The sequence below is a fragment of the Oreochromis niloticus genome, linkage group LG19 (assembly GCF_001858045.2).
Source record: "Oreochromis niloticus isolate F11D_XX linkage group LG19, O_niloticus_UMD_NMBU, whole genome shotgun sequence".
NCBI classification, from domain to species: Eukaryota; Metazoa; Chordata; class Actinopteri; order Cichliformes; family Cichlidae; genus Oreochromis; species Oreochromis niloticus.
The window spans coordinates 3,330,269-3,346,083 of NC_031983.2; the positions used below are offsets into that span (position 1 = coordinate 3,330,269).

General features: G+C 39.8%; 1 protein-coding gene across 1 annotated transcript in view; it reads left to right on the plus strand.

Annotated features, from left to right (window-relative positions):
* The window catches only part of LOC100699877 (mitogen-activated protein kinase kinase kinase 7), a 44,536-nt gene extending 32,387 nt beyond the window's left edge, over positions 1-12,149 (plus strand). Inside the window, exons 12-14 of the mRNA XM_003458158.5 lie at positions 2,325-2,371; positions 8,414-8,529; positions 9,922-12,149. Coding sequence (XP_003458206.1) covers positions 2,325-2,371; positions 8,414-8,529; positions 9,922-10,081 — 323 coding nt within the window. The 3' untranslated portion in view covers positions 10,082-12,149. The remainder of the gene's footprint in view (positions 1-2,324; positions 2,372-8,413; positions 8,530-9,921) is intronic.
* The last annotated feature ends 3,666 nt before the right edge of the window (positions 12,150-15,815 follow it).

Below are 15,815 nucleotides of genomic sequence, written 5' to 3' on the forward strand. Positions count from 1 at the left end.
TGTGACGTTTAGCGTGTTTGGAGTGTGTAGTTAATGTGTTGTCTTGTGTAGTTAGTGTGTAGTGTTGTGGATAGTTTTGTGTTGTGTGTCAGAACAATGAGGCGACTGCTGTCTCCAGGTAGAAACAGCAGTGATACACCTGCTGCTGTCAGACCTGCAGGTATCAGGCTGTGATGTTCTCCTTTGTAGTGGACAGAAATTATGTTTTGGAGTGGCACAAATAATTTGTGTGGCATCTTATTGAATGCAGAACAGCTGATTGTTCTGTAAATAGTTTGAAATGGTTATTTTAAAAAAGGGTAAAAGGTAAATGGATGCAAATAACTTTGTTGTTTGCAAAACTTGTGCATAGGATTTTAAAATTGACAATTAATATTTGCATTTGAAGTTATGAAATATGATTCATTAAACATGTTTATGGTTGTTACAGTTAAAAATATAACTTTTTCTACTCTGATTTTATGTTTTTTGTTTGATTTTAGATCAATTCTGGTTATACAGTATGACAAAATGAGAACATAACTGTAAATTCAGGCACGTGAGGTTGCGCTAAAAAGAATGATACCAAACAAGGCAAAGTAAATAGTTTTTAAAGGTAAAATGTGTTGGGAAAATCAAGAGTAGTAAAAAAATGGCCAATTATACCCTGGACGCCAGAGGGTTAAACGTTCTTTGTTTTTTTTTAAAGTAACGCAATAGTTACTTTTCCAAGTAATTAATTACTTTTAGAATATTGTAACTGAGTTACTAACTCAGTTACTTTTTGAAGAAGTAACTAGTAACTATAATTGAATTACTATTTCAAAGTAACTTGCCCAACACTGCCGATACCACGGCTTACTTTCAGAATTGAATGGGGCCTGATAGAATACATGCCTCGATGGGTCAGGGCTGTTTTGGCAGCAAAAGAGAAACCAACACAATGTCTAAGGAGCTTGGAAAGAAAGCAACTGGACTTGTTAAAGTTTCATGAAGATGTTTTATCTCTCCAACAGGCTTCTTCAGTTCTAAAACCAAATGGTGCAGCCACCTCTTGGCTGCACCTATAAATTGTTTCCATAAAGATTATGAATTGAAATGGAGAGAGCCAACATCCACTGGAAATTAGTCTGACTTACTGCTGGTGCTATGAATCAAGCTGTCACTACAGCTCTACAGAGGCTGAATGACCTGCATCAATAGGCATGATACCCCATACTCCCAAAGTAACCCTCAGAGATGGGATCGAATGACTTCACCTAATACTCAGAAAAACCTACCATGAAGAACCCAGGACCTACTGGGTTTGATAATAGGTCCAAGGATTTCATCCAAATGGTGCAGAGTCAGGGTATTTAAACCTACTGGGGGCTGTCCCTTAAAAGGGTTTTTGCACTATTAATCATGTGCTTCATCACATGAGCCAAGGTGTGAAAAATGTTGGTTCTCGAGTGTCACCTGTTGTAGCCAACCTTTACATAGAAGAAGTGGAAATTAAAACTCTTGGCTCTTTCAAAGGGACAGCACCTAGCCACTGTCAAAGATATGCAGACACCTGCTGCTGCTCAGATACCCAGGGGACATCTCAACTCCACTGCTGCTTGGGTCCAGTGAGAGTCACCTAATACCCTGGGTCGCCGACATGTAGGTAGGGTTGTGGCTACAGCTCCCAGCGTATCCACACTTGCTGCTTCATCATGTACCCATCTCCACAGGACTTTACTGTATGTGTGAGTGTGTGTGGAGGTGAGTGGTTCACTAAGGGTTTCAGACCCAACAGTGGTTTCGGACTCATTAACTACCCTCACCTGGTTCGACCAGACGTTTGAAGCTGTTGCCAGGGTGTGGCCACTGTTGCATGCTATTGAATTCAAATAGCTGCGAGGAGCCACAGGTGAGAGTACCAACAAGGGAGGAAGTACTCCAACGACAACCTGCTCCAAGGAGTGTGACATGTCCCCTTGTCAGAGGTACTACCTCTCCCTGCCACTCCATACAGCCCAACTTCTTTTGACTACCACGACCTGGATGACAGAGAACCTACACAGACAAACCAACACAATATTAGGCAGATGGTCATAGTATTATGCCTAATCTGTGTAATACCAGATCAGTGCCCAGTGATAGACTTCGTGCCTGTCTTCTTTGGTAAATCTTAGCACCTCATAACACTTTTTTTCTAGTTCTGTCACAGATGTGGTTCAGTTCATGCATTAGTCTGACCACACTAGCATTAGACTTTTATGGTTCACTGTCAGTGGTTTGGATTTGTGTTTGAAAAGAGTGTGTGTGTGTGTGTGTGTGTGTGTGTGTGTGTGTGTGTGTGTGTGTGTGTGTGTCTTTAGCTACCAATGGAGTAGATGGCTATCTGAAACTGGATTATCAGCTGCAGGTAAGATGGTATTTTTATTGTGCTTAAAAACACAAAAACATAGCTGTAGTTCACCCTAGTATTGGATAACAGTTTTCTCTGACTTTGTTAGGTGAAGACATATACCCACACACTTACATTTAGTATTTATGCATGTATTAGTTATTGTTTTGTAATTGTGAGAACTCTAAATTATAAGTAATTTAGAAAATCTGCTAAATTTAGCAAAATATATATTTTAAAGTTTAAGATGTATGTAATACTAAAATGAGATGTTTCTATTTCTTATGTTTGCTTAAATAAATAAAATGTGAATATGTTTGAAATTCTGGACATGCAGCCATTTTTGGCCACTAATCCGACTTAGCATGGAGGCATCCTTGTCAAAGACCTGAACCACCTGAACACCACTTATTTCTGCCATTTGTATCTGCAGTCTTATTCTTTCAGTCACTACCCAGTGCTTATGACCACAGTGAGGATGGGATCATAAATCAACCACTAAAACTTCACTTTCACACTGTTTCTTAACCATGAGCCCCTGAAACGAGACCCAGGAAGTGGTTACAGGAAGAGGGTGGTAGATTGCCTGAAGCAGTTAGAACAGGACAGTGCCACTGACCGGACTTCATACCACAGGCTATACCCAGGAGAATCCGCACCAAGTCTGTATGGTTTACTGAAGATACATAAACAGGGTGCACCTTTAAGACCAATTGTCTGTATGATCAACTCAGTCACCTATAACATCTCCAAGCTTCTGGCTTCGATTCTCAATCTGTTGGTAGGCAGCTCTGAACACCACATCCAGAACACCTTGGAGTTTATTGAGAAGGTCAGAGATGCCATTAAGGAGGCAGATGAAACAATGGTCTCGTGCAATGTTACATCTTTCTTCACTTGTGTTCCAGTCAATGAAGCGTTGGAGGTAGTTTGTAAGAGATTACAGGATGACCCCAACCTCAGCAACAGGACCACTCTCAACATCGACCAAGTGTGTTTGCTTTTGGAACTGTGTCTTAATTCTACCCTGGAACACCAAGTCATTGGTTCAGGTTTGTGGATGACACCTGGGTGAAAATTAAATCTCAGGACATTCCACAATTCACGGATCACATTAACTTGGTGGACCAAGACATCAAAGGGAGGATATGAAAAGTGTCAGGTTAACCTTGTTAGACTGTGAGATTTCCATAAGTAATGGGGGACATTTAAAAGTTGATGTGTACCGTAAACCTACGCATACAGATCATTATTTAAGGTTTGACTCTCATTATCCACTGGAGCACAAACTGGGTGTCTGTACTAGAGCAGGGCGATATGACCAAAAATATTTATCACGATATACATTTGAAAATTTGCAATAACGATATAACTGACAATATAATTGACACTAGACAAAATACTTTACAACTCCACAACTTTATTAGTGCAAAAAAAAAGCCATCAATGTATTTTCACTTAAACAAGCAGCTGTTTTTTATGTGCATTAAAGTTATATTTCATTTCATTTCATTTATTTATTTATTTCACACTTGGTACAACAGTTCAAACAAACCAACTATATAAAAATGTAACAGTGCAAAGTCCTCAGACAGTTTAACCAAAAGGCATTTCCAGTGGAAATTGGCCAACATATCCTCAGCATAACCATGTAGAATATCCACAGAACTTAAAAAGAGGTTATACACACACAATACGGTAATATTGTGTTGAAGCACAGTACGTATCACTCCGCGAGGCGCCTGCCTACGATAGCCGTAATGCTCCAACAATCCATCAAGCGGTGCGGCTTCGTGCTTAGCAAAGTCGTACTAAAACATTTGACAGATTTTCGAGCGCCGTGTACCACATAAAATCGTTTTGAGGTCAGTAAACACAACCAGAATTCATACATGGGGCGATCGTGGCTCAAGAGTTGGGAGTTCGCCTTCGGAAGATTGCTGGTTCGATCCCCGGCTTGGACAGTCTCGGTCGTTGTGTCCTTGGGCAAGACACTTCACCCGTTGCCTACTGGTGGTGGTCAGAGGGCCCGGTGGCGCCAGTGTCCGGCAGCCTCGCCTCTGTCAGTGCGCCCCAGGGTGGCTGTGGCTACAACGTAGCTTGCCATCACCAGTGTGTGAATGGGTGGATGACTGGATATGTAAAGCGCTTTGGGGTCCTTAGGGACTAGTAAAGCGCTATATAAATACAGGCCATTTACCATTTACCATAAGGTACACGGGTTTATAAGGTGCACTGTTGATTGTCAGCAAAATCAAAGGATTGATTTTAAGTGTGCCGTATTTTCCAAAAAACACGGCAATAACGATGGCCCGCTAGCATGCTCTACCAAAAATTGTGCTTTGTTGTGTATCTGACGGACGAAAGCTAAACCAGTTCCACACCACTGAAGTTGCAGCATTTTTACAAACCAATTCTGGTTCATCTGTTTCATTCAACAATCCGCTTTCGGCATTCTCATTCTCCGTCGCCACCATGCCTTTTTCGCCATGTGCTTATGTAAACAAAGGCACTGCGCATGCGTGTTTTACCCATATTCTATCGCGATATTTCATTTTCTTATCGTTGCCCAACATTATACCGGTATTACCGTGAACGGTATGATATGGCCCAGCCCTAGTCATCATGACGCTGCGAACACCATCCCCACAGACACAGCGGCCAGGGAAGCAGAAGAACATCATATCAAGAAGGCCCTGAGTAAATGTGGTTATCCCATCTGGACTTTTGTCAAAGCTGGGAAGGTACCTAAAGAAAGCTCCAGCCGATCCAGGAGAGGAGGACAACTGCTGTCTAACTGAAAACACAGTTGAGACGCATTTTCTCTAAACACTGAGTCTCTGTGGCTTTTAAACCCCAAAAAACGCTGCGGCAAAAATTAGTCCATCGCAAGGATCGGGTCCCCCGACACAAACAGAGTAATATAGTGTACGCTGTTAAGTGCCAGGAGGATTGCCAGGATTTATACATCGGGGAAACCAAACAACCTCTGGCGAAGCGGATGGCACAACACAGAAGAGCTTCCTCGTCAGACCAGGATTTCGCAGTGTATTTACACCTACAGGCCAGTGGACACTCTTTCAATGATGAGGATGTACACATCCTGGACAGGGAGGAATGCTGGTTTGACCATCTCTGAATTGGGGGGGGGTTAGGGTACACCTGTCACCATCTTACAATGCTGTGATTGCAGCCATTCCCCAACTCTCTGTGAATGTGTGAATCAGTGGTCCTGGCAGTGGTCATGACAATTTGCATATTAATGAGCAAGGAGCTGACCTAACAGCCCATTGTTCATTCAGTGGGCTGGCTTCAGTCATTGTCCAAGGGTCTGTTTTTAAGGTTGTTGAAACCTGCAGTCAGCTGAGACTGAAGAAGTCACTTGGATCAGTGATTAATCGTTTCTCCCACTGAAAACGCTACGTCCAGATGAACAGAATCAACTTTTTGGGGGATTTCCTTTCGTTGATGACTGAGCATGCATGCATACGTTACTTCAGATGCTGCACCAATCCATCTAACAGTAAAAAAAAAAAGGTTTTGTAAGGTTTTATTTCCCACTTTATCATAGCATATAGCACCTGCATCAATAGGCGTGATACCCCATACTCCCAGAGTAACCCTCAGAGATGGCAGGGGCTGTAGACTAACTTTTTGCTGCGGTTGCACTAGTGTGCCTAACTTTTTTTCTTAGGCGCACCTGCATAAAAGTTAGGCGCACCCAAATTTTTTAACCGCATCGCTTAACACCGCAGTTTTACGTGTGCACTTTTTGGGGGGAAATTGCTGTCCATAGAGACAATATTCATTTGTAAATGATTAACTAACAATCTTGTCAACACAAAGTTCTTTATTTGGAGCACATTTCTACAAAAAAGATAAGTTACTGAAAAACTGCTTGTGCTTATAGTGCTTTGGCACTCTTTGGTAATATTGTAGACAATGTTAAACTTAATCATCATCTTGGCTCCTCTGACGACCTGTTTGCTGCTGCCTGCCGCTGAAAGGCAGTGGGGAGAGGGGACACTTGGGCAGTGCATTTATCGCTGCATATAATGTGTTTTCTGGATACACTGTGCTTTTTCAGCATTCAAAGATTGATGGCACCGTGTCAGAGCACTGGCTATGAATTTCAGACGGATCAGGCCTTAACAAAAAAGTTATCAATCGTTCTTTTCATCTTTTCTTATTACCCACAGCTACATCCACTTCTGTCGGGCCTAGGCTGCTCACTAGGGCTGGGTATCATCACTGATTTCTATAATCCATTCGATTCCGATTCACATGGTCCCGATTCGATTCCATACAATTTTGCCTCAGACAGTCAGAAATATTACAATTCTGATCATTTATCAGTACTGATACATGTGAGACTTCATCAGAGGTGTGAGCATCACAGCAGATGCTTTTGTGTCAAAGTAACTGAGAATAAAACACAGAAAAAACATGAAGCAGATTTTCCTGGTCTGGCTTTTTATAGCAGATAACCTTAAAAATATTCTGCAATATTGCATCATTTTAAAAAGTTTACATTTCTTCAGTATTGAACAGTAGAAATGAGGCTTTCTTGTCCGCGGACATTTAAGTAAAAAAAAACAAAAAGACAGCGGCCGACAGCGTTGTAAACAACGGTAGACTGGTGGGTAATAAGCGAATGAATAATGCAAAAAACAGAGATTTGAGACAGGAAACTGTTCTTGAAGTACAGAGAGAGAGAGAGAGAGAGAGAGAGAGAGAGCTGTGCATGAAGTGTGATTTTTATCATGGTGGAAGCAAAACAGCAAAAGTCAGAGGGAATTAATGACAATGTTTATCAAATGTGCAGCGTAGTCTACCTGCTGTCACTTACTGTTTGGTGGTTGTTGAAATAGTTTTGAGAGGTATAACCTGAGATTCTGGCATTTCTGCCAAAATACATATTTAAAAGTCGATTCAGGATTTAATGAATTGATATCGCTTTATTCAAGCTACTCATCTCCCTCTATCCACCTGCACTTTCAAAAGTACACACAGGACTACGGGACAACTACAGGACCACGGCCAGTCAGAGAGGTCCCGCCCCTGACTATCTCTGATTGGGACACACGATAGGGGCATGATGTGTGTCAGTTGTTGACCACATGGAGACTATTAGAGTTGTGGAGACGTTTTTTTTCCTTTTTACTGGAACAGCTGGTCGCACTGGTGCGACCAAGAATTTTTTTTTTTGTCACACCATTGAAAAATTTGGTCGCATTTGCGACCAAATTGGTCGCACTCTAGAGCCCTGGACGGGGTCGAATGTCTTCACCAAATATTCCGAAAACCCTACCAGGAAGAACCCAGGACCTACTGCACCAGCACAGGGTTTGATAATAAGTCTGCGTCTGCCTGATGTGGTCAGGCTGAACCTGCTCCTATCTGTGAAATGCACAGGATGCTAGTGGAGGACCTACCACTTCTGGTATTGTTTGGCAAATGCTAATTACGCTCCACAGTGCTGGGCAGTGAGCATAGAACCCACTAGAGGACGCTATGGCCCTATTTAACTATCCTAGGGTAACTGCCTTTCTCCTGGAATCTTCTCCATGCTCTTGAGACTGCTAGGAGACCCAGCAAACCTTCTGTGAATTACATGTATTGATAGCCATACTTGGGGAGTTGGACTACCTGTGAAACCTTAGTAGGATCCAGATTATTGCCTCATGCAACTAGTAGTGACACTGACCCCAGCCAAATGTAAAGCTAGTGAAAAAAAGACAGTCAGAGAAAATGAGGAGGAGAAACCTGTAAAACCATTCCTGTTTTGAGGATTGTCTCATTGTTGCCTCTCTACTGCACCTGTTATTAACTCCATTAACACCAAAACAGCTGATACTGAGTAACAACCCCCTCTGCTACTTAACTGACAAGTTCAATATCCCAAAAGTTCAACTGACTTGATGCTGTATTCTGATTAAAAACTGTTTCTTTCTTTATTTGTTTTTTTGAGCAGTATAGTAGTATTCTCAGCCAGCTGTTATGCTGAAGTCTGCATATGTAGAATATTGCATTAACCACAGAGTGTCTCTGTGTTTCCAGCCTCTGGCTCCTTGTCCAAACTCCAAAGAGTCCATGGCTGTGTTTGAGCAGCATATCAGGATGGCTCAGGAGTACCTCAAAGTCCAGTCAGAGATTGCTCTTCTTGTTCGGAGAAAGTAAGTCACATGCACAATATTAACTGTAGCAGAACTGTGTACATCTTAAGATGTGTCATAAGATTCACATGCACCTGGAAATGGAAAAATTTGTGCCAAAATTTCATCTTCAGTTAAAAATGTTAGATTTCCTATGGATTTTACACAGGTGTAAAAAGTGTTAAAATGATTAATGTGAATCCTAGCATGTGGGCTCAACCAATAAAATACGTAAATTTTCATTAGATGCACATTCTAAAACTCTTCTTTGCTGCCTGTTCCTTTCTATGTTAAGATGAGCCCACGCTGCTTAAATAATGCTGCGGTCTGGTCTCTGGGGAGGCCAATCCATGGCTGATAGTGTTAGATTGTGTGTTGTTCTATCCATGTATGCTTTTACTGCACTGACAGTGTGTTTGGGGTCATTGTCATGCTGAAAATTGAAACTGCTGCCAATCAGTTAGTTTTCAGAATGCATTGCATGGTGGATTAAAATCTGACATGATCCTTAAAACACTGGCTGAAAAGCAATGCCAAACCATTATGTTTTACAGTTGGCTACAGACACTCCCTGTTGTAACTCTCTCTTAAATTCCACTGTATTCACAGTGATTTGAACAAAAAAAATTCAAATTTGGATTCATCACTCCATCACTCCTGTTACCACTAATTTTGTCAGTCCAGTTTTTGGATAATTTGGAATACCTCAGCCTTTTCTCCTCATTTTCATTTCTTAAGAATGGTTTCTCTTCTACTGAGACCATTTCTCATGAGGCTTCAGCAAAGAGTAGACGGATCAACTGAAGGGCCTCTTAAGCACGTGACTTTGAGACACTATTCATCATTCATCTAGGGGGTGTTTTTGGCCTGCCTATTTATTTATTTTTTATTCTATGTCATCTTCCTGTTCAGTTTATTTTTATTTTCTTAGAATGACGATGAACTACGCCCTGAATTATGACATGTTATTAGAAAATAACTACTTTATGCCTGTCATAGTGTTGTCTTTGGCATTTTTCAGAGCATGCTAAAAATAAGCTGCTTGTAACAAAGGGCCTGAAGATACAATTTAAAAATGGTTCTTTGCTAAGTTGTCTATTATGTGTAGATGCAACAAATTCAGTTCATTTTTGTAATGTAAATACACACTGAATTCTTTGCATTTGTGTAAGAAATCCATCCTCTAAAAACGCACTGTGAAAAAACCTAAGTCAACATCGAACAATAATGAGCTGCTGTTTCTCTAAACGAGACAAGCAAGAAAGTGAGATTCTGAGGTCATTCACTTCTCACCAGCAGGCAGCAGCAGAGAGAATTTCCACTTTGGTGCACAGAAGCAAAATTACAAAAACTGCATTGTCTAAACACTTTTGTGGATCTTACTTTATGCATGTCATTCCACTCTCTATGTAGGAAGGAGCTAACGACCGAGCTGGAGCAGGATGAAATGGAGCAGCAGACCTCGTTTCGACTCATCCAAGAGCGCAGCAATCTGCTGGAGGACAACAGCAGCCTATCAGCCTACTGCCAGGGCCTGAAGAGTAAACTGAGCCTGATGAAGAGCCAGAACTAGCAGCACAGCTGGAACAAAATGATGGGCTGCACCAAGCAGTCCACATCACTGTTGTTTTGACTGTAATCGCTCCCCTTTTGAAAGAAGAGAACAATCACTGGCAGGAAAGCCCGTTATCTTAGAAAATAAGACTCTGCTAACTACATAAGGTAGATCAAGATAATGTTAAAGTGAAAGTTGTTAATTTGGAATTAAAGCCTTTAAAGTCCAGCTGAATTATAAGTTGATATTCTTTGTTAATGAACTACACTGTGTGCACAATTATTAGGCAAGTTGTATTTTTGAGGATTAATTTTATTATTGAACAACTCCAGTGCTCTCGGTCAATCCAAAATGTTCATGAACCTAAACCTGCATGTTTAAGAAAGTAAAAGTGAGGTTTTGTCTTTCATAAGAGAATATATATAAGCACAATTATTAGGCAACTATTAGTGTGCAGAATTATTATGCAACTAAATGAAAAAACGAACATTTTCCCATTTCACCTGTTTATTTTTGTCTGTTAAAGTGAGAATAATGAAACAACTCAGAATTTACAGATATACATTTCTGACATGTCCAAAAAAGAAAAATCAGGGACCAATATAGCCACCCTTCTTTTCAATAACTGTCACAAGCCTTCGATTCATGGAGTCTGTCAATGTCTTGATCTGTTGACGATCAACTTTTTGTGCAGCAGCGGTGTACAGGGCCCACAGGTTCTCAATGGGGTTAGGTCAGGTGAGGAAGGGGGCCATGTCATTATTTTTTCATCTTTAAGGCTTTTACTGGCTAGCCATGCAGTGGAGTATTTCGATGCATGCCATGGAGCATTGTCCTACATAAAAATCATGATCTTCTTGAAAGATGCAGACTTTTTCCTGTACCACTGCTTGAAAAAAAGTGTCTTCTAAAAACTGGCAGTAGGTTTTTAATAATTTAATAATAACAGCCCATACCAGTACCCCACCTCCACCTTGCTGGCGTGGAGGTGGGGTACTGGAGCTGTGTCCGTTACTGATCCAGCCACAGGCCCATCCATCTGGTCCATCAAGAGTCACTCTCATCTCATCAGTCCATAAAACCTTTTGAAAAATCTGTCTTCAGATATTTCTTGGCCCAGTCTTGATGTTTCAACTTGTGTATTTTGTTCATTGGTGGTCGGGTTTCGGCCTTCCTTACCTTGGCCATGTCTGTAAGCACTGAACACCTTGTACTTCCGGACACTCTGGGTAGGTTGCAGTTCTGGAGTATGGCAGCACTGGAGGATAATGGGTTCCTGGTAGCTTCATGTTTGATTCTTCTCAAATCTTTGGCAGTTAATTTGCGGGGGGGGTTTCTCAATACATGTCCCTGTTTGCTATTTGCAACAAAACGTTTGATGGTTCTGTGGTCACGCCCCAATATCTTAGCAATTTCAAGAGTGCTGCATCCCTCTGAAAGACTTGACAATTTTTGACTTTTCAGAGTCCTTTAAATCTCTTTTTTGGCCCATTTTACCTGAGGAAGAGAAGCTGCCTAAAAGTTATGCACACCTTTATATAGAGTGTTGATCTCCTTAGGCCACAGCCTCACTCATTACGCAAATACACATCACCTGATATGCTTAAATCCAATAAGCACTCAAGTCTATACAGCTTGAAGTTGAAAATTATGCATAAAAATTATGATATGGCCAAACTACTCTCTTGCATAATAATTGTGCATGCAGTGTATAGATCTATGGTGTCATGTGTAACATCCTTTGAGCCAAGCTGCTTTGAAGGATCCCGGTATTCCCGTGTCTTATAAGATGCTTTTGGACCACAGGAACTTTTTCATAGTTGCAGTAACTGTTTTACGGAGTTTACAGAGGCCAAATGGCCCCCATGTTATGGGGCAGTCTCTGTTACTGAGTGTTATGAATGTACATTCATTTTCATATTTACATTTTGTCAGAGCTGAAATGTCCCAGACTTTGATATGCAAATATGTTTTTTAGAGGTTGTTAATATTAACACCCTCTTTATGAGCACATATGATTATTTTGAAACAAGATGTTATTTCACTTCATATCTTTTAGATTAAAAAGACATTTTAATGAAACTTTTTTTGGAAATGTTTTAATTATTTTATTTTTTCCCCAATGTATTATTTTCATGTATATGTTTTAATTAGTTATTTTGGGGGGGTAAAAACCACACAGGTAACAGGATGGACACAGATGAAACATGGTGGACAGGACATAACGGGTGACATCATATCAGTATGAAAGCTTGCTCAACCTTTACTGAACCAGCGGGAACATAAGATTTTGATTCAATTTCATGGCTAGGGCTTAGCACACACAGAAATCCATGGCTTATATTGACTTTTTACACATTACGGCCATTCTGCAACTTGTGGTGAATCAATGTCCAGAGCTTATGTGTATTGCACACTCCACTTTTGCAAATAGTCCTGCGACTGACTGTGACACAGTTCACGTTACAGGAGGAAACCTTTCTGCAAACAGTTGGGGTCTGACTTCGACTGACTGCAGTCGCTCTCAGAGAGAGATTGTTGAAGGTTATAAATACTGAGTGCCAACAATTTGCCATTAAAGTCAATGAGTCTTTGTCAATAAACACAACTTGAGGAGACTTGACAAAACTTTCTAATGGTTTTATTCCTATAGAGCAAGGTTGCTGGGGGCAAATGTAATAGTTAAATATGAATTTCTGTCTAAGTATACAGGAATTCATATTTGATTTTTTTTTATCACAGTAAAATGCTGTATTACCAGAAACAGATTTTGTGTAACTGACAACCAATAATAAAAATTATCATAAACACAAATACATTATCAATGAGGAAAAATATAAAAAATGCCAGTGTATTTTATTTGAATTCATTATGAATATCATACAAATCTTTAAAAAATCTACAGTCTTCTTTTATCCCGAGCATTTCAGGCAGTCTTGCTGTGTATCTCAATCCACGTGTGTATTTACATGTCTACGTTTTTGTGTGCATACAGAATTCTTTGTGCGCGTGTTTCAATTTGTGTGTGTGTAAAAGATGAGATTTGTGTGCGTATTCTAATTTGTCTGTGTTTAATCAAATTCAAGTATTCCAGTCTGTGTGTAATAAGATGTAAAATGTGTAAATAAATCTGTAAGTGCAAGAGATATCAATTCAATTCAGTTTTATTTATACAGTGCCAAATACCAACAACAGTCACCTCAAGGCCTTTTATATTGTAAGGTAGAGCCTACGATAAGACACAGAAAAAAAAACATCATATGACCCCCTATGAGTAAGCACTTCAGTGGTATCAGTGGTTGAAAAGTCTTAAAGTCTGGCTCGAATCACTGAAAAAACACACAGCTTTTCAATTGGCTGGGGGTTTTTTTGCATGTGACTTTTGCTGGACTTCTCCCCTAGCTGCTCCATGCGACAATGTGCATTCCTGTGGAGAGATTTGCCTGCAACTAAGGGCTCATTATCTCATTCTCAGTAGGTACCACCAGGTGGCATGTTACTCAAGTGTCACATCAGACTAGTAGTGGTGGTTGTGCAGATGCAAGGCAGGTTCAGATGGATAGATCACATGGATTCACCATAGGTTTGCTGTAAGTATACGTTTATGTTTGTCCAGTAGTTGTCATAAACAGCTATTGGAGCTTTCTCAAAGATAAAAATGTTTGTCTGTAACTGTTCCCAGTTACAGACAAACAGTGATTGTAGAAAACCTCCGGCTTTTCTCCCAAAATGAAGCCAAAACGTCTCTATCGCCCCCTGGTGTATGGGACCAGGGTCAAACTTAGGTTTCTGTCATTATTAGTAGTTCTCATTACTGATTACTGATGTCATGTAAATAAATTGGGGTTCATGTCATACGTAATGCAGTTATTGGTTGTGATTACTCAGCTTATGGTTCAGCAGCAAACTCTTACATCAGCTGGCAGACAGGAATGTAAAATTCTTAATAATACAATAAGATAATACTCCATTACAAATAAGGCAGTGACATAAAAAGAAAATATTTTATTTGTTTAAAAATGTACAGTTGGATTGGAGCAGTCCTTTAGAGTTGCAACAATGAGTAGAACTTAAACTCAATTCCTCTTGTAAATAGTCTTTACAAGAGGAATTGAGTCTTTACAGACTCAAAAATAATCTTGTAAGATTATTTCTGTTCTCTTTTGTACCAATGTTTGTCAACATGATGCTTTCATCAGGTCTTGTAGCAGACCTCTAAGTCTGCCATACATGAGTGAACAGCCAGCAAGTGTTGTGACTTAATACCATTTTAGCTATTCAGCTGATATCCGTCCACCTATGTTAATTAATTGCAATCAGTTAAATCTGGCAACATTGTTTGACAACATGTAACAATTCCTCTTACTGGAAGTGAGAAATAAGGGAAACTGATTTATTTTTACATATTTTTTATGGCTATTGTTTTGTTTGAATCTATTTGTCCTGAGTTCAGTCATGTTTAAATCAAAGTGGTTCTGTTTGGGTCTTTGCAGTCTATCAGGCAGAAGGTCATCTGCCACGGGATTAATTGCCTTGAGGAGACTACTGTTGTGATTTGGAACTATATAAATAAAATTGAAAAGAACAAGATTTTCAAATACCATAGGTACATCATACTAAAAAAATGTTGACGTTTGAATTTCAGACACACATTTCTGAAACTCTTAAGAGCGTGATTAGTCATGATAACAGCTTTGAAAAACCAGCTTGAAGTTGCCCTATGGCACGGGCCATATCCAGACCAGTCAAATGTGACATGCTTAGAGCAGACACCAACTTACCGTTGTAGCCGGGTCCATGTTCGCAGTTGCTGCTAAGGAGGAAATAGTCAATAGCCTATGTGTCCCACCAAGATCAATAACTATTGAACAAAATACGCAAAACAAAACTAGAATTAAATGAAATTATTAATAAAAAGACTCAATTCTTAGTACAAAGACTTTGCTTGCAAAATTATGAACACGGTAACAAATCCGGTCAATTTCTAGCTAACCAGTTAAAAATCAATAAAGAAAAAACAACCATATGTGCTGTTAAAGATTTATCTGGGAACACAATATATGACCTTAAAAAAATAAACAAAATTTTTAGGGATTTCTATGAAACTTTATATACACCACAAATAAACCCATCTAAAAACGAAATTGATCAATTTCTCGACAACGTAACTCTTCCAAAAGTATTAGATACCCAAGCAATGGCACTGGATTCACCACTGACGCCAGGTGAACTCCAGGAAGCCCTGATAAGTATGCCCAATAATAAGGCTCCAGGTCCAGACGGCTTTCCAGCAGAATTTTACAAAGAATTCTGGACGATTCTGGCACCAATTTTTCACTGAGTGTTGCAAGAAATCAAAGAAAATGGCAGATTACCACCAATTATGAACTCTGCAAATATTAGTCTCTTATTAAACCAGGCAAAGACCCTGTATATCCCTCAAGCTATCGTCCAATATCCCTTATTAATGTAGACCTTAAAATAATCTGCAAAACTCTCTCAAAGAGATTAGAGAAAATAACCCCCCTTTTAATTCATCCTGACCAAACTGGTTTCATAAAAGGTAGGCACTCATCAACAAATACATGTAGATTATTTAATTTAATAGACTACTCATACAGTAAAAACATCGAAACAATAATATTGTCTCTTGATGCAGAAAAAGCGTTTGACAGAGTTAACTGGAAATTTCTATTTGCAACTTTACACAAATTTGATTTTGGAAACTCTTTTGTAAGCTGGTTAAAAATAT